We start from the raw sequence: 19193 nt of genomic DNA, 5'->3' as shown, positions 1-19193 counted from the left end.
TGCCCTTCTTTGAAATGAGAGATGTGAAAAGAAAGTGCTTTTTCTTGATTATGCTCTCAATACAAGTCAGTGGATAACATTCAAAAAGGAATTTTACTAGAGAGAGGTTCGATATTTGGCTTTGTTAATTCTTTAAACAAAGAGCTGTAAATGTATTATTTCTTCTACTGAAGACAGAACTTTGATTTTTGACTGGTCCATGTGTTGATTTTAGCTTTGATATAGAGATATCTGTATAACATTTATTTTTATTTTAGGAGAAATAAATGCATTAAAGGTGTTTTGCTCATAGGTAGGAATGTTATATTATCCAGCTGGTATGACTTCCATGTCAAACAAAATTCAGGCTCCAGGATGTTTTCTCCAAAAGGTCGTTGGAAAGGTGAGGAGCAGAGATGAAATGATATCATTTCATGTTTACATTTATTATACAGTGCAGTAGTGGGTTGACCTACAGGAAAATAGATCCCTACATTTGAATTCCTTCATAACTTCCCAAGTCAATTGTTAGTTCCTTCTGCTGGAGGGAATTTTAGAAAATCATGTAGAACTGGCATCAATTTAGCTATTACTGTATTCTGGTTTTAAGGGCTTTTAACTATTTATATCATGCAACACTGCAGCAGTATTGTTATGAGCAAGAGACTTAAAAAAAAAAAAAAGAACAACAAACCTGAAACAAGTTTCTGTCATAATCTCTGCTGAATTTTGCTAATGTGTTTTACTTTTCTTAGAGGTTTCAACTAATCTGCATGTAATTTCTGTTGAGGAACGTTGGCAGTGTGCCATATGACTCTTTTTGATTTCCACACCTTAACTGCCCTTTTCTATTTCCCCACCTTTTTATAATTCTATCCATGAACTTGTTTGTGCTTAAAATTTTCCTTAGGGCTAGTGCTGACACAACTTGTGCTATTCTTGTCTGTTTCTATGGCGTTTCATCCTTTATTGCTCAGTATTTTCTTACACAACTTTCTATGGTTGTTATGGCAACAATAAATAGCAAATTTGTCAATTTTCAAGCAATATTGCTTTCAAAATTTTGCATGATATTAAATTTCTGAGCAAGAGGTGAAATTTTTTCAGCCTACTTAAGCTAATTAATGTGATTAAGTTAAATTACCTTGTATTTTTGCAAGGTTGCTGCTTCTAGGCAAACTGTTATGCGTTGTGATGCTACTTGGGAGAGTATAAATAGAATACATTTGTGGAAGCAGGAGAAATTGTTAAATTACTGAAACTACTTCTTTGCGATAGTTATTCTAATGGCCAGGATCTGGTAAACGTGACTGGCATTCTAGCAGTAGCAGCAGCAGCCAGGTCAGTAGGCATTTAGTTCATAATTACTGGGGTTCCCTATGCAAGACAGACCATCAGATGGCATACGTATAAGCTCCCAGAATGGAAGATGTTTGGAGATACTAATGTCAAAAACAAGATGATGTTATTCTTGTATTTCAGATATTTCAAATACTTCTGTAAGATTGTGTTTAAAGCAAGAGGAGATACTGATGGAGGAGAGAGGAATGTGGTTTGAGATTGAAATAGGTGAGGACTGCAAGAAGCTAATAGCTCTGAATGTTTGAAGTCAGAATAACTCATGAAAATGGAAGCAATCAAAATTACTTATATTAAAAACTGAACCGATGGACCAGGTCCACATTTTTTAAGTATACAACATGATTATGTTACTACTTTAAAATATCTCTTCATGTATTTGGGATTTTTAAATATTTTGAAGTCACTACTTGCGCTCATTGCGCCTTTTAGTAGAGCCTTTGGTGAATTTTGACATTCAGTCTAACAGAATAATTTGATAAATAATTTTCTCTAATGCATTTGATTTTACAGCATTGTGAAGTCTTGTAATGTACACAGTATTTGTAATTTCGACTCTGTGCATGTGTGTGAGATTAAGTAGGAATATTATAATTAAAACCTTACCTTTTCAGTGCTGTCAAAAACCCCAACAAAACATTGCCTTCTTCATGTCTATAGCATTCTTAAATTGTTAGTGTAACTCTTCTTATGATAGGATGCTGGGACATCTAGTCTTTGATTACACTCTGATTTCAGACCATAAGAATGCAAGGTCTCCCTCCAGCTGTGTTAGCAGCGGTGCAAGTCTCAAAGACAGTAAGCAGAAAAAGAGGCATAGTGTTTTCCCCCATCCAAACCTGAGCTGGCAGCTTGTTTCTTCTGGGAGAAGAGAATTGGCTAGTTGGTCCACTGGTCGATATGTGTGGTAGTTCAACAAGACAGTTTGTATTCAAAACCATAGCAGATTTTCTGAAGATAGTGGCGTAAGGCCAAAATCTACTTCTGTGTCACCAGTAGAATCTGCCCAGAAAATTGTTTGAGTTTCCAAATGAAAATATGTCTCTGTTTTGGGTGGCAAGGGGAGAGATCATCAGCACTGGGGACATTTTAAATTATGACATCTCTGTGGTTCTTAGGATTTGTTGCTGTATGTTAATACCAGTTTAACATTACTTGATATGGTGCTGTTTTCTACTTGTGACAGGGTGTAAACATTATAAAGATATTCACAATTACTTTTTTCTTGCATCCTTCTGCCATGAGGTGAATTTCATTAGCATTGATTCAAGAATGTATGCTATATTTTTACATGTGTAGTTTTTCTTCAGCAGTAAGTCCTTTCTGACCGTAATTTTGCTTCAACAGTAAGTCCTAATGTCCCCATCCAGACATGTGCAATAACTGGATCAAGAATACATGTGCATTGCTAAAGTCATATTTAATATAGAAAGTCCAGGACAGATATGCAACCTTTTTGACACTAAGCCTGTGTTTCCCTGCATTTGTTTGTGCTTATGTGTATGCGTCAGATCTGTTGGTGATGAGGGAGTTGTTCACACCCTCTATTCTTTCAAACTCTGAAAAATGGCACTTAATATGTGACCAGTCCCACTAATTTGTACTTTATTTCTCTTCAGTGTTATGTCTTTGAATGCAGGACACTGTTCAAACTGAGGATTATATGTTCTGTAAGCAGAAACCTCAGCGATGTATTTTAAATAAATTGCAAGAGCATTTAATAAACTCTACGTTTATATCTTTGTCTTTACTTTGCAAAAGCACTACTCTGAAGATGGTCTTAACAATTAAGCTACTTTTACAAGGCACTGTAAAATGAAATCAGATTTTCTTTGGCTTTTAATTACTTCTGAAAGTGCAGTTGTGAAACATAATTCTATTTAAAGATGAGCCTGTGAGCTGTATAGCATTGACTGCATTGAGCACAGATTTTGTTTGAGTACTGACACCTTGCATTTGAGGAATGCATTTGTCTGTCTCATATTTTCCTTATCCTTTTTATATGGTCTAGGAATGTGCTGGATGGATTGTTTGGCACGAGTTGGAGCTCTCACGATTTCCTGCCCTGGTAGTTAGGGTTGGAAATCATATAGATGAGGCCCTTGGTTCTACTTCAGTTTCCAAATCATGAATACTAAATCAATTTTAAAACCTGGATTAAATTCCCAACAGTGTTTTTCTGGAGAAAGATTTAGATTTGAAGTTACAGACACTTGAACATTACAGATGTTCAAATGCAGAATGTGTAGCATTTTAATGTTGATATACTATGCAATGAGTAAGATTTTATAATTCTTTTCCTTTTCTTTATGGATTTTAAATCTAGAAAACTGAAACATAATTGAAACCTAGATAATCACTCAAGAGATGAATTGGAAAACTAGCAGAGAGGCCAGAAAGATTTTACGGAGACTTAGGTCACATCATAAGGGTTTGCAGAGCGCATACGGTTCCCTAGTTGTGGGCTATACAATTGACATAATTTACTCCAGAGATGCAGAAGTGGAATAGTGAGCACTCTAAATTGGGAGTGGGATTAAGGAACAGTGTTGGCACAAAACTGGAGTGTGTCCAGAGAAGGGCAACGAAGCTGGTGAGGGGCCTAGAGCACAAGTCTTATGAGGAGCCACTGAGGGAGCTGGGGTTGTTCAGCCTGGAGAGAAGGAGACTGAGGGGGGACCTTATCACTCTCTACAACTACCTGAAAGGAAGATGTCGTGAGGTGGGGGTTGGTCTCTTCTCCCAATTAACAGGTGATAGGGCAAGAGGAAATGGCCTCAAGTTGTGCCAGGAGAGGTTTAGGTTGGATTATTACGAAAAATTTCTTCACCAAAAGGGTTGTCAAGCATTGCAACAGGCTCTCCAGGAAGTGGTGGAGTCACCATCCCGGGAGGCATTTAAAAGACATGTAGATGTAGTGCTTGGGGACATGGCTTAGTGGTGGACTTGGCAGTGCTATGTCTCAATGATTTTAAAGTTCTTTTCCAGCCTAAACGATTCTATGATTCTGTGAAAAGCTTGCACGTTACCTGTTTGCATTGATAAATAAATTGCAACTATATCTGCATATTATAATCTGAAAAACCTAATTAAACAAACTGGTTTTGTTCTGTGCTCTGTGACAACACAAATTGATCAAATGCTGTAGACCTTCCTAGGAGATAATACTGTAAAGGTAGGAAAGAACTATGCTAATTTTTGGCTTGATCGCATTAATGTTTGAATCATAGACAAAATATTTGGTAATAAAATATTTTTTTGGCAAATGATTTTGGCAGTTCTGGACTCAGTAAGTGAACATGCCACTGAATCATTGAATCTTGTTCTATGAATAAGTGGAGTTTCTAAACTAATACAGAGTGGGCATCACACTTTTCACAGGATGGATTATGTTTTAAAGAATCGAATTGGATTATGGTTGTGTACTGTTTGGTGTTAGCCTGATTTTCTTGTTTATTAACATGAGTGGTATAGTTTTTAAATTTAGTATTGCTTTTAGTTGTATGCTTCTTGATTCATGTGTTTTGACATGAATGATTATCAATTATTATCTTCTGTATTTTCCTACTTTCGGGATATTTCTAAGTGTATTACGTGTAGTGAGAGTAGCCTATTACATGGCTGTAAAGGAAAAGATACTGTGTTTTCTTCAAAAGCTGCTAGCTCAGTGGTGCTATTTGATAGATTATCCATTTCTGTATTTGTTCACCTATTTTAGATCCAATTTCCTCTATGTTAGAAGCAAGACAGCAGCTGTCTACTAGACTTAGACCATCATAAGGTAGATTTTATCATGTTCGTTAAAGATTATTTGATGGTGTTTATTTAAGCTGTGTTTCACAAATGTAGAGCTGGTGCATTTTGTAAAAAGAAACTAAATCCACTTTAATGAATCTCCTGAAACTCTGCAGTATTGGAATAATTTGTAGATAAGACTTCAATAGAAGGCAGCATTAAGAAGAGTTAATAAACTATTCCTTAAGGTGTAAAGAGATTTTCAAAAAATCTGTTCAGCTCTTGAGCATGGTAAGAAAGTTTCCTAAATGCTTTAAATCAGTTTTCATAATATCAAAGCTGTCATAAGCCGATGAAATATAAGCCCCTGTGGCTGGCAAGCTGCTGAACGCAATGCAGGAGTGGAACAGTGCCCTCCTGTCATCCAGGGACTCTCTGGGCCGTGCCTCTGCTATTGGGAACCCAAATCTTTTAGCACGCTGAGTTCTTTCAGTGCTTAGGAAAACTGTGAGCCACATCAAGTTAAATAGGTAGTCAAACAGTTGTGTGTGTGGAAAAAATATTTCCAGAAAATGATTGAGGAAGGAATAAAGAAAATTTGAGGAACTGTGGACTGAGACGCATTCTTTAAAAGCCAGCAGTGCTTCTCTTAAATCCTTAAAGTTGTACAGAACATGAGACTTAGTGCTGTCTAGCAAAGATGCTGGTAGCCTTGGGCTTGGGGGATTGCTTCTCCCTTCCCAGATCGCTGCAGGTCTCTGTGTGCAGCAGCCACATGCTCTGTGCTGGTGCTTAAGCTCAGGTGGGCCTGGCTGTCATCCTCTCCCAAGAGGATAACCTGCGTGCCTTTCCAGAGGCAGGGATCTCCTTTGCTCCCCGCTGCCACTAACAGCTCAGTTAAATGTCTCTGCTCAGCCCTGGCTTTGTTCAGTTGCTGCGTTCAGATTCTGCTCGTTCTGATATTTTGCAGTCCCCTATCAACTGATGACTTGGTTTTGCTGTCTTTTTGCTGCCTTTGCTGTATTTTCTTCCTTCCCTCAGGGATTAAGAGACCCGGCATTTGTTGTCTATAAATTGCCCTAAATTTCTGGACTATAGGATTTTTCCCGTCCATCTTTTACCAAAAGTGGCTGAAACCTATCCTCTGTTGTACATGACTACCAGAGTGCTTTCTGCATGAAATAAAACCCAGCAAACAGCATGTCTATCATTTTTCCATTTATTAAAGATGATGTGTTATTTTCCTAAATCCTTTCTAAATTGGCTGTTTTAAACCGAACGGAATTTTCTTCCTTATAAAGCATATAACTAAGTCAAGGTTGCCCAGCAAATAAGATATAAATTTGCATGTGCATTTTGTGTTGGATGGTGCGGCTGTCCTCCAGCAGACTTTTCCTGTTAGGAAAATTTAGTTTTGTTGTATCCATTCTTGTTTTAGTTTTGAATGTTAACATTTTGCACTTCTAAGAAACTTGAGATTCACTTGTATCTTCCCTTACTAGGATACTAAGGTTTGAGGCTTAAGGTTTAAAATTTTTCTAGCTCTTCCATTGTTCTTCAGGTTAAACGCTTTTCTGGGTCTGGTTTTAACTTCAGGGTTATCTCTCCACATGTCTATATCTTGTGTTATTATATTATATATAATATATATAATATATATTGTGTTATATTATATATATTGTATTATTATATTATATTATACTTATTATATCTTGTGTCTACTCATTATTCAGTGGGGTTTTTTTTATTTTTAAAATAATCTTAAATTGAGCTATTGAAGAAAAATAGCTTTAAATGATATCATTATATATTTCATGAATTTGTAGCTTTTAATACAGTTTTCTTTTTAACCTCAGGACTTCTAGTTCATGTATATCTTTAAATTTACTTCTTGATATGGATATGCATTTACAATATATTTTAGCAAAACTGGGAGCATCTTTCTTTTTTTATATTACTTTGTTAGGGACTCTTAACTGGTTTTATTTTAAAATGGTTCTGATCCCAAATATCTCAGTACTTAATAGAGCTTCTGTCTACATGTAGATTGGTAGAACTTCAGAAATATGTAAAACTGTTATTTTCTGAACATTTTAAAAATGATCCTCTCAAGGAGGAATCAGTTGTCAAGGAGGCAGTGCCTTAACTTGAGAAAAACTTTGAATATGAAAGGAACAGTTTGGTTTTATATAGCTAAATGATAACTGCAGTTTGCTGAAATGTGATCCGTTGAACTCAAGGGCACGGTAATGTACCTGCTGATAGCTGAGCTCATTTTGAAAGACAACAAAAAATACTTGCCCTGGAGAGCTACAGATTACTAGAGAAATGCTGACTTTTTGGTACTACTTAGTACACTAAGAACTCTAGCAAATGAATTCTCTTAGTTTAAAAGCTTTCTATTTTTGCTGGGCAATATTTTAAAAGGGGCTTTTGTTGGTTTGTTTTTTCTTCTCATTTTTTTTTTCTCCATAAGCAGAAAGGGCTGGGGGGAGATCCTGCATATTTTTAGGTCAGGTGTGGTAGCTGCTTTGCTATCGGCACTGTGTGGGCATATTTGCAATCAAGTTTAAATAGCATAGTGAGTATCCAGATGGAGTGGTTTTCCTAAGCTTTAGATTATTTATTCTGTTGAGAGTTCCAGTAAACATTTATAGTATTCTTCAGGGCTAACTGTACCATTAAGCTTGAGATGCCTGGCGTAGAAAATCACAATATTTAAAAAAACCACCAAGATATTCTCTAAGACATTTCAAACTGTGAATTTTTGCCTGTGATACTTTAAAAGACATTTTTTAAAATGTCTGTGATGGATGATGCAAGTCTAAAGAAAGGTTGATAGCAAATTAAGTGTCGTGCTTCAGTAGACTCAATTCTAAGCGTGTAATGTAACAATACACTCGCTGTAAATGGCAGAGGAAAGAGGGAATGGTAGGATTTTTTCCTTCTGTACACTTTTAAAATTAAATTTATTAAGTGTATTATCTAGCAGATGCTAAAGATTTATCTCAGAGGCACTTAATAATGGATGTTTGCTAGCTACCAGGTTTTTGAGATGCATTGCTTGCAGTTTATTTTCCCTTGTTCAGATTCTTCTATATTGTTTTATACCTTTTAGTGAAAAATTATAAACCTCCCAACTACACAAACATCAACTCCTATAATAGGTAAAAAACAGTCTAAATTAGATTTGACCTTCTTAGGATATGATAAAGCATTCATACACAAAACATGACTGGTTTTGTCAGGACCTGTGAAAAATTGCAACATGCAAGAGTTAGCAATATCACTAATTTTACACTATATTTCATGATGATCTGTGCTTTTCCTTAGATTTCAATTCCTGTAGTCAAGATTGCTTGTTAAAGTTATAAGCTCCTAGATTTTTTTTCTCTGAACTTTCTAGCCCTTTTAATTGCAGAAATGCTTAGATTCTATCTGCCTCCTCATGACTCAGAAATGAAAGGGGGAAATAAAAAGACACTTCCCTCCTCCTAAGAATTCTTATTTTAGGTATCTAATTTTTAAGGGTAATTTAATGAAGGTGAAGGACCCAGCTCATGATTTCTGAATTTTAGGATTGGCAGCATTTAATGTGCTCAAAGGAGAGCCCTGGGCAGTATTCAACAAAGGTATGCAAATGATAAATGCACTAATGCTATGGAAAACTCGTTCTTTCCCCTTGGTGGTTTGCTTTTGAAATGTTACTTTATATGAAGCTAAGAAAAGCCTAGAGTTGAAAAGTTTTGATGGTAGTCACTGAGATTTAGCTTTGTGTTGTTAAAATGATGTACAGTTTTAGCATCTGAGCAGAAAGAATTCTACTAGTGAAAATAGGGATTAATCACTGGACATTTATATACAATTTTATCCCTAAAAAGACTTTTTAAAATTACATGAAGTTGTCGTTAATTTTCTCTGAGTGCTATGTGCTTATTTTACCCTCCAAAATATTTAAGATAACTGCAGTCCTATGGAATGAACTTTAGCTTTTGAAATTTAGGTTGTCGGTCCTTCTCTCTCATCACTTGTCAAAAATAATGATACTAAATGAGGTCCTTTTTATATTTGTATAACTCAAATGTTTTATGTTTTGCAACAAGGAGACTTGCTCTTCAGGCATCCTGAAATAAATGCTCTCACTCCATCCCCCGTCCAAGTTTGTTTTCTTGTGACTGATTTGCTCACTGTAGTGACAGCGGGGAGGGAGGTGACAGCATGTCAGAGCTCTGACCTGTGGCCAGTGCGTGTCTCGGACAGCTCATCGCCTGACACTGCTTGTACGAGGTCAGAGTGATTTGCTGTCTAAGCAAACATACAGCAGTTCTCCCCCCATTGCTGCACGGGAGCAGCTGAACAGATGGCAGTAACCATGGAGTATTTCCTTGCACGCAGGCCTGAGACAACTACTACGTAAGTGAGATTCACAGATTTTGAGTGTGAATTCATAGACCAGAAAAACTGGTCAGAAAGGCCCAACTTTCTTAGACTTAAGTTGTATCCCAACTTAAGTCTAACTTTTTATACTAGTAAAAAGGAGTTTGAAATCATCAGTGGAGCTCATTCCATAAGAGAAAAAGAAAACTCTGCTCAGCAGAGTGAAGGGAACAGCTGGAGAGAAAGAGTTTCTCTTACCTGAGGCCACTAACAACACAGAACAATCCAAGGCATGCACTGGTTAAATCAGAAAGTGCTATAGGCAACCCACTTTTGCAATTGCCATAGAAAATTATTGTTGTTAGCCATTCTGTTGATAGTTCATATTGTAGGAATTACTAGCAGATGGGAAAATAGATGACTCAGAATACAGTATTAACAATCCATATTTTTTTAATCAAAGGCCCCTAATAAGGCATGTTGCATCTGTAAGATTCATTTAAGCAGTTGCTAGGAAGAGTTTGTTTTTTCAGGTAAACACAATAAACTTGATACAGATTATTTTTTGATTGAGTATCTATTTTCTTAACAATTTAAACCCTAAAAATACATTTGCTTGTTTTTGTTGCACCAGCTTAATGGCAGTATTCTATAATTTAGTTTGATAGGCTGGAGGTTTGCGATGGTAACTCATGCATTATGGAATTACTAATGAAATCTAATTTTATCATATTGAAAACATCACAGGCCTAGAGTTTTTATTTACCTCTGTTAGCTGTCAAGGGTGGATTAAGATTATAGTGTGCTACATCCACCAAAGCTTTGGCTTTCGCCCCCTGAAAAGTTTGGATGGCTATGGATATGTGCTGGCCAAGTGCGGCTAATGAGTTCCAGACTCTTTACCAGAACCCTTCACCTAAATCCATGGACCGCAAGCACCGCTAAGTATCTCAGATGTGTGTCCTTCTGACTCCTGTGCTGGATGCAGGTGGAAGCCATTAGTCAGAATTTGCTTTGCGCCCTTTGACTTGATGACTTCTAAGAGTCCGTTTTTGGTTGTACTTTATCTCCTTCCTTCTCATCTTATTACTACAGAACTCATGTCTGTAGACAGGAATGCATATATATTTTCCATGTGCCCATTTTGGTCTGAATTTTCACCAGTATGATTTGATCAAGGTTGCGAACAAAATATGTAAGGTACATTGTGTGTCCTCCTGCAGGCACAGGTAGTATTTACTGCAAGTAATTACTCTTTGGTTTGCTGAAAATACTGACCCAAATGAAACCGGTCCATGTGGGTTGCAAGAAGTTTGACTGAAAGCAACCACAAAAGTAAGAATTGTTGCACTTCTCTTGCTGAAGTTTGGTTGTGAGAGACGATTGCATCAGTATGTGAGGGAGGAATTCTTTGTGTGTCACTGTTCGAAGACGTGAAAAATGCAATTGAACTGAAACTAGTATCGACCAGAGTAAGTGCAGTTGAAAGGTTAGTTATGCTTTGATTCTGTGCTGGCTGCCCCAGCTCAGGGGGGTGCTGCTGAAAGGACCTTCTGCTACTGGAAGCTTGGGTTGATGGAGCTGCTTTCTGCTCGAGTGCCTTTCTTCTGCCAGGGTTTCCCCTACGTCACGGAGAGGAGAAGGCAGAGGCAAGAGCTCCTGGCACTCAGGCATGACTGTTAGCTGGTCTCTTTGTAGGCAATTCAATTTCCTTTGCTTTAGCAAAGCAGGGTAGAGAATGTCAGTGTAGCTTCTTTGGGTGCGACTCTGTCTTGAGAATCCATCAGCTTGTAGAAGTTATTCAATGTTATATGGTTCGTGGCATTATAAATTGGAGTTTGAACTGTTGCCACGTGATTACTTGGTGATATGAAGGGTGCCAGTGAAGGCAAATGCTTTTACCAGAAACTCCAGTGACTGAAGACCTGTATCTTGGAGGTGGCCCATCCTGACACTAGTTGCTGTCTGTTGTGTGATTGTGCGTTTTTGATATCTCAAAGAACATGATCAGCTCGGTGATTTGAAGTGGCAGAAATTGAACTATCTATCGTTGTCAGACAAACACTATCCTGATTACTGAACTGCTACAGTTTACAGCTTTAAAAACGCTATCAAAATATAATTTAAAGCCTTTTTCAATTCCTGTAGCTTGCACAGCTGAATGCTCTCCTCTCTTTTCCCATTAATGCCAGTAGCCCTAGTAGTTACCACAACAAACTACATGGGAAATTATGGCAATTTAAATTGCGAACTGTTTGCAAGTGAAAGTGAGAGTGCTGAGCTCTATTGCTTTTAAGAATTTGAATTGAAATATTTATCATGCAGAGGAATAAATTATATAGGAATAATTAAATACCTTGTTTGAGTTATTTCTGCACATCTCATTTGATATATTTCCTGTTGCATTCAGCATTTAGGCTTGTGCAGGCTTCAGGCTTCACAAGGTAATACCTATAGCATGGACAGAGGGCAAGAAAAAATATTTTGAAATTTACCAAGGAGAGATTTATGTCACTGGACACACACACACGCATGTCCTTGATCAGCTGTGGCTATTAGATGTGCTTCAGTGGTTTTCTCTAGTACGTAAAGCTCTCTGACTTCCTGCCTAATCCAGCATCTGATGTCAGATAGGTGAGACCTTCATAACTGCGTTTTCAGTTGCTTATTGTCCCTGTTTTCTGTCATTTACTTCCTTTGAATGTCACGAATGTCAGCCGTTCATACAGATGAGTACTGCAGCTCCCTGGGTCCCCTGGGTGATATGGCTGAGATCATTCTGAATGATTCTTATTCTCTGGATTTAAAAATTCATTGTCTTTATATTTTAATTTCCAGCCCAGCTGTCTGTGATCTTTAAAGAATATTTAATTCTGTTTGCTGGCTCTGTTTCTTGATTGAAATTTAAATAAAAACTCACCCATCACATTCTTCTCTGACAATTTATAAAAAAAAAATGTTTTTCAGTGCAGAATAATTATGTGATCGCATGAGTTGGAGTCTATTCTGTGCAGTGGAAGCCTGGTGTCTACAGTGGTGACTGAGAGGGAATAAATGGCTGCCTGGGCTGGCCCAGAGTGAGTAGGAGACTTCATTAGTGGCAGTTCTCACAAAACACTCACACATGAGGTTATTCATGGTGCCTTCCTTAGTCCGTTTGCTGGTCCATGGAGCCCCAAATATGTTTCTCCTCTTACACATGCTAAAAAACGTGGTTTTATTGCTCCTCTCATCTGTACTGCATTGGGATCAGTTAAACAGGGGAATCAGCACTGTCGTCTCTTCTCATTATACTGCAAATCTCTCTGACACTTTAGTCCTCTAAAAGAGTATCTTCACTGGAGAGTGTTTTGTCATGTGCCAGTTACATTTACCAATGGGCTAAAAATGAAAGAGAATTTTTTTTAATCTTTTATTTCTCTGAACATGGAAATATGTTTTTCTGCAAAAGTCTTGGTGACTGAGGAATTATAATTCCTTTCCTCCATCCTTTCTTGCATATATCAAATGGGAGAAATACAGTAAACTATATGACATTTAATTCCTTGGGAGGCAACTCTTTTCCTCCTAAGAAACGAAAGGTGTCATTTGTCCTTGGGAGAGACAGATGTTACTGGTGAGCTACTGAGCACATCTGAGGTCTAAGGATCTTTTGTCCTGGAAGATAGTTTGACACCTGGGTTTTAATTCTTATCTTCATTAGGAATCTTATTGTTTAAATGACGTTGCATGAAAATGTGCATTTTTTCCATATGCTCTTCTATGTATTTCTGATCTGCACTCCCTCTTTATTATGACTTTAAGTTATTTGTTTGCGATGTACAATCTAGTCTATTAGTAGAAGTCACAATGCTCGGGTTTGGACTATATGTAGCAATATGTGTTGATAATTTTTAATACGCCTCAGATGCTGATAAAAATAAAGATCAAAAGTAGTATCTCATTCCTCAGGGAAAACAGATCAGACTGTGTTGATGGAAGAGTGCCCTAGATTCATGAACGAAGTATTGACTCATTAGTAGGTTGATTCAGAAAATGTTTTCTTTTCTTTTTTTTTTTTTCCCCCCTGAGTTAGGTGGTATGCTTGTTTGCAATGTCAGAATATTTGCAAACAAAATACAGATTATCGCTTTCCTAGGATGAAATTATTTGTGCTATTTGAAATTTGTTGATATTTTTCACACTTAGTGAAGCGTAATTGGCACATAAGCAATTCTGACGAGAGAAAATGCAGAGAGGCACTAGACTTCAACAAGGGGAAAAAAAATACACAGGCCAGCCAAAGGAACGTATTTCCATTGTAGATCCTTCCCTGCAAGAGCAGGTGGGGCAGTACTGCCCGATGTGCCCCAGCACCTGACAAGACTCCAAACTTTATTTGCAGCAGCCAGCAAGCCAGTGAAGCGATTTACTTGTTATATGACCCATCGCTCTTAATGAATGCAGTGTAATGAACTGTTTAACACTTGTGAGAAAATATTTTTAGAAAGTGAAGAGCTCGGTCAAAGGTAGCTCCCTCCCATGAATTCAGGAAATTTCATGTATTATTTAAACACTCGGTTGGCAATTTGCTTTGACTAGTTCTGGCAGCAATCTGTTGAGGAAGACAAGTGCTTTGTCATAGGCAGTGACAAACCTAATGAAGTTCAACAGGGGCAAGCGTAGTGTCCTGCACTTGGGGAGGAATAACCCCATGCACCGGTACAGGTTAGGAGGTGACCTGCTGGAAAGCAGCTCTGCAGAGAGCGACCTGGAAGTGCTGGTGGACAAGTTGGCCATGAAGCAGCACTGTGCCCCTGTGACCAACAAGGCCAGGGGTATCCTGGGGTGCATTGAAAGAGTGTGGCGAGCTGGTCTAGGGAGGTCATCCTCCCCCGCTGCTGTGCCCTGGTGAGGCCACATCTGGAGAGCAGTTCTGGGCTCCCCAGTTCAAGAAAACTCCTGGAGAGAGTCCAGTGGAGGGCTATGAAGATGATCAAGGGACTGGAGCACCTCTATCATGAGGAAAGGCTGAGAGACCTGGGTCTGTTTAGCCTGGAGAAGAGAAGACTGAGAGGGGACCTCATCAATGCTTATAAATATCTAAATGGTAGGTGTCAAGAGGATGGGGTCAGGCTCTTCTCAGTGGTGCCCAGCAACAGGACAAGGGGCAACGGGCACAAACTGGAACACAGGAAATTCCATCTGAACATGAGGAAAAACTTCTTTACTTTGACAGTGCCAGAGCACTGGATCAGGCTGCCCAGGGAGGCTGTGGAGTCTCCTTCTCTGGAGATATTCAAAACCCTCCTGGATGCATTTCTGTCCAGCCTGCTCCAGGTGAGCCTGCTTTGGCAGGGCAGTTGGACCAGGTGATCTCAGAAGGTCCCTTCCAACCCCTACCATTCTGTGATTCTTATCAGAAAGTACCTCTAAATTACTGTTAGACTATTACTTACAGCAGCTGTATGTGTTTTCAGGCTTCTGTAAGAGCCTGAAGTTCAGTAAGAACTGTTTGATTAAGTAATATAGTTTATGTGTGTGAATATAATTGTGTATACTGTGGCATGCTTTTTTCCAGCCTGATGAGTTAAACTCCAGCCCTATATTTATTTGCAACCTGTCTGCAATGTGTGCAAAATGATTTTATTTTTTTTAATTAAATGTACTATGTGTATTTGTGTTTTTGTATGCTGTTAAATTATTTAGTGTGGAGCCTACTAAGGCATTCAGTTATATAAACAGTTATATATGTGTATACATATACTCAAAGTGTGCTAAAAAAACCCCACAAACCGAAACCATAACAAACCCAAAAAACCCCAACTAAAACCAACAACACAACACTTCAGCTGTAAATAAAAGGATTATTGAAGATGGTGGTTATAATTTTTGTTGTAAATAGCTTTTAACCTTTTTTGTGTTTTCCTTTTTTTCATTGTTTGTTTTACAGTTAAAGAATCTGAGCTTAGAAGAATTACAGATGCGATTAAAAGCTTTGGACCCTATGATGGAACGAGAAATCGAGGAGCTTCGTCAGAGGTACACTGCAAAGAGGCAACCTATCCTAGATGCGATGGATGCAAAGAAACGGAGGCAACAAAATTTCTGAGTTTGTTTTACTTTCAGAGATAATACTATGAGTCAGTGTGGACACTGGTAACTTTGCAAGTCTGAAGGAATGCCATTATGAGAGTTTTCAAAACCCCAGTCTTTCGAATTTTCCTTCATGAGGAATGACAATTGGAGCAGTGAAAGAACATACATACGGTGTTCTGCGAAGGCAGCGAAACATTACCACTTGTTTATATTTTCAAATGTTTAATGTAATACAAGTTTAATCTATTAATTCCCAATCTTTTTTGGGTGTAGAGTGGTAATCTGGTGTTGTACATAAGGAATTGTGTTTTGGAGCACCGGGAACAATTTCTTGATTGTGCAACACTACAGAGCCTTATGTTGCAATATATTTTCCTCCCACTTAGTAGCATATTTATTATGTAATCTTTGGTTATCCTATTTATTTTATGCCTATTTTCTTTTTTATTAGGAAGTACTAGGATAATATTGTGGAGAGCAGATTGGATAAAATTGGTATTGTAGTAATAATGAAAAGAAGCTCACCACTATATTATCTTTTAAAACTCCAGTTTCAGCAAGCATCCCAATTCAGGACAGCACTTGAACATGTATCCAGCCCATTCATATCAGTAGGATTTAAGCATAAAATAAGTAATAGAACATGTTTATCTGCTCTCCTGAACCAGGGACTGTGGCTGTAGTTGAGCAATACAGTTGTTACACTACAGAGCATTCTTTTAGAGAGTATTTCTATCATTTTTACGCACACTGAATGATCTCTCAGTAAACAAGAAAACAAGTGCCTAATCAGTTTTGATTTTTCTGTTATTTAGGAGAAGCAATACTTGCAGTCACTCCTTCAGTGTAAATTTCCAATTGCTATTGCAATTCTGACCAGTATAAACCTCTATTTTGCACCGTAGTTTTATAATGAAGTAACAGCTACACTTTCTAGATACGTTTTTGGTTCATTTATTTTTTTTTTATCATTGTTTTGAGGGGAGAGGGGAGTTATTAGTGGTTTGGGTTTGGTTTGGTTTCACATTATAGATATGAAGGGATAGTAATTTAAAAGCCAAAGAAAATCAATTGAATGCTTATATGTAATAAGTACGTAAAAGAAGCAATGTTTTGCAGTCCTCTGAGGGTTTTGTCCTGCAATTGCTAAACAGTCAAAATTCCTGTGGTCTTCTGTGGTAGGTTTTGGGGAATCTGAAATGCAGGACCAAGCTCTTAATCTCTTTTTACAAGTTCTTCTGTCTGGTTTATATTGTGGGATATCTAGTAGGTAAAATTTACAACATTGCAAGAAGTATTTCAGACTTAGTAGAAAATGTGATCCACTTTCTGAACAATCTACTGTGTTCTCTATTGATATCTTTACTATGGTTGCCTTTTGTGTAAATAACTTTACTGTGATAGTCATACTTCTTTAAACAATACAGCTGAAAAGATCTGTACATTCAACCTTCAGCTGTTAAACTTTTAATGGTGACTACTGTATGGGCATCTTCTGTTAAATGTTTTCTGGAAGTTAGTAATCATCTCATACCTCTTAACATTTACCGTCATTGGGCGTGGACCACTTAGATGGAACAGTGCAGATTTTGGAAACAGTGCATCGTATCACAAAGCTTATGCAAAAGGAAAGCAAGCGTTTTTACAAGATCAGGACACTACAGCCATGCTGGGACCATGCTTGGGTTTGAGCTGTATGCAGCCATTGTTGTCGTTGTCATTCTGTGTGGGTGTTTGCGTGCACGCCACGTTCTAACGTGTAAACCCTAGAGTCAAATAAATTTTAATTGTGATTGTTAGAACATCCTTACCCTCAACTCTCTTCATATTTCTTAAAGTAATGACCATCCCTTGCGAAAAAGCAACACAGAAGATCCATGAAAATCACTTTAGGCAAGATAAATGCACCTGGTAGTCTTATGCCTCACATTTATACAATAAAATGATGTAAAGTAAAAAATGGTATAATCATATCACTGTGTCATTAGATTATAATCATAATGCAGCAAAAAATAACAGCACCAACCTGCCCCTATTAGTATGGTTCTTATTTATTTAAAATGAATTTCTAATTCTTGAACTTTCTATTCTCAAAAACTCCAAGGTGTGTGTATGTACATATATTTGTGTAGGTATACACACGTATATATGCATATCTATATATATAAGAAAAAATATAAAACAGATCTAAACCATCAGGAGAGGAACCTAGCTAGCTTGCCTTTTCTTGGTGTGCCTTTTAAGCAAAGTGTCATTGTCCAGACACTCCTGCTTGCATCATGAGCAGCTTTCTTTTCCCTTACTTTCTTAAACTTTTCCTACCAGAAGTAAGTCTTTGATTTTGGAAAATGTGGCTTTACATTGTTATAGACAATGTAATAAAATGATCACAATTTTCGTATTTTGTGTATTCTGAAAAATTTAGTAATGCAGTGCACTAGATATGAATTGCCTGCCCAGAGGGACTCCAGTAAAAGGCCATTTTAGACTAGAGCTGTGGCAGTCTGACATCTGAAAGGTATCAGAAGGTAAAGGACATCCTTTCTTCACTCCTGATCTGTCTGCATAGAAACAACTCGAATAAATTTTGTGCACAGGCATGCACCCAGGTATGGATTATACATGCGGGAGAAAAATCTGAAAGCCGTGGAATAAAATAAAAATGTAAACAAGCTCCTTAAAATGCATGAGAAATAGTGTCTGAGATACTGTAAACTGGGTAGATAGAGGACATTTGTGACCAAAGAATACTTTCACTAATTAATATGAAATTAGTAATGTTGCCCTTCAGATACGGTGCAGGCTGCAGTCAGTGTAAGAACTGTCTTTGGCTTCAGAAGCCACTGTATCAGGCTCTAAATTATGTGCAAGCATAATGTATAGAAATAGGTTTTATATTGAGAAATGGATACAACATATATTTCTTTCTTCTGTTCATATAAATGAATCAAATCATCCATGCTGATGACTACACATCTCTACTGGAGGATGAGCATCTCTGTAAAGGAAAGCCAGACATTTTAAAAGAAAGCCTTTCAGGAAATCTGATAGAACTACTGACAAGTTAACCTCCAGTAAGATTTTAACCAAGCAATTTCTTGTTTGCTTCTGACTTTGTATGTTTAGGCTTAGTAAGTAAAAAAAAAAAAAAAAAATTGACAAATCATTACTTATTACCAGACATTTGTAATAAAAGCTAATTTTTCATGTATAATTGTCGTCTTGTTGTTCATTCTAACTGAAGCTAAATTATGTTAATAGTAACCATTAATGTTCATTTCCATAGCCATCTCTCATGCTTTTATTTCCTTTCTATAATACTGTGAGCCCAGCCGTGAGTGCAGAAAACCACATCTCTCAAAGTCAGCTCTGGAAAGGATTTTTCCAACTCAAGACACTTCTGCAAGCTCTAGAAGTCTGAGGATCTCAATGGAAGAGTATTGAGCCAGTCTAAGGACAGACATCCTCAATACTTTGTGGAGGTCCCTCACTCTTCAATCTAAAGTTGCTAAAGGCCTAATCCTGACAGAGCTGAGCCACCACCCCAATATGTTGGCAGTCTTCATAGACATCCTTCACTTGGAGGTACATTGGCAGCTTTAGGTGCTCCTTTGATTTGCTAGTGTAATGAGAACAACAAAAGGTAATGGACAGGCTTAACTAGG

At 37.5% G+C, this 19193-nt stretch overlaps 1 protein-coding gene across 2 annotated transcripts in view; it reads left to right on the top strand.

The window, feature by feature from the left end:
• STK3 (serine/threonine kinase 3) overlaps positions 1 to 18732 on the top strand; it is a 135509-nt gene extending 116777 nt beyond the window's left edge. For both annotated transcript variants that reach the window (XM_074144920.1, XM_074144921.1), the window contains one exon: positions 15383 to 18732. In XM_074144920.1, the coding sequence (XP_074001021.1) occupies positions 15383 to 15541 (159 nt within the window). In that variant the 3' untranslated portion in view covers positions 15542 to 18732. The remainder of the gene's footprint in view (positions 1 to 15382) is intronic.
• The last annotated feature ends 461 nt before the right edge of the window (positions 18733 to 19193 follow it).

Source organism: Numenius arquata, chromosome 3 (assembly GCF_964106895.1).
Source record: "Numenius arquata chromosome 3, bNumArq3.hap1.1, whole genome shotgun sequence".
Lineage (NCBI taxonomy): Eukaryota > Metazoa > Chordata > Aves > Charadriiformes > Scolopacidae > Numenius > Numenius arquata.
This window is presented reverse-complemented; position numbering and strand designations above follow the sequence as displayed.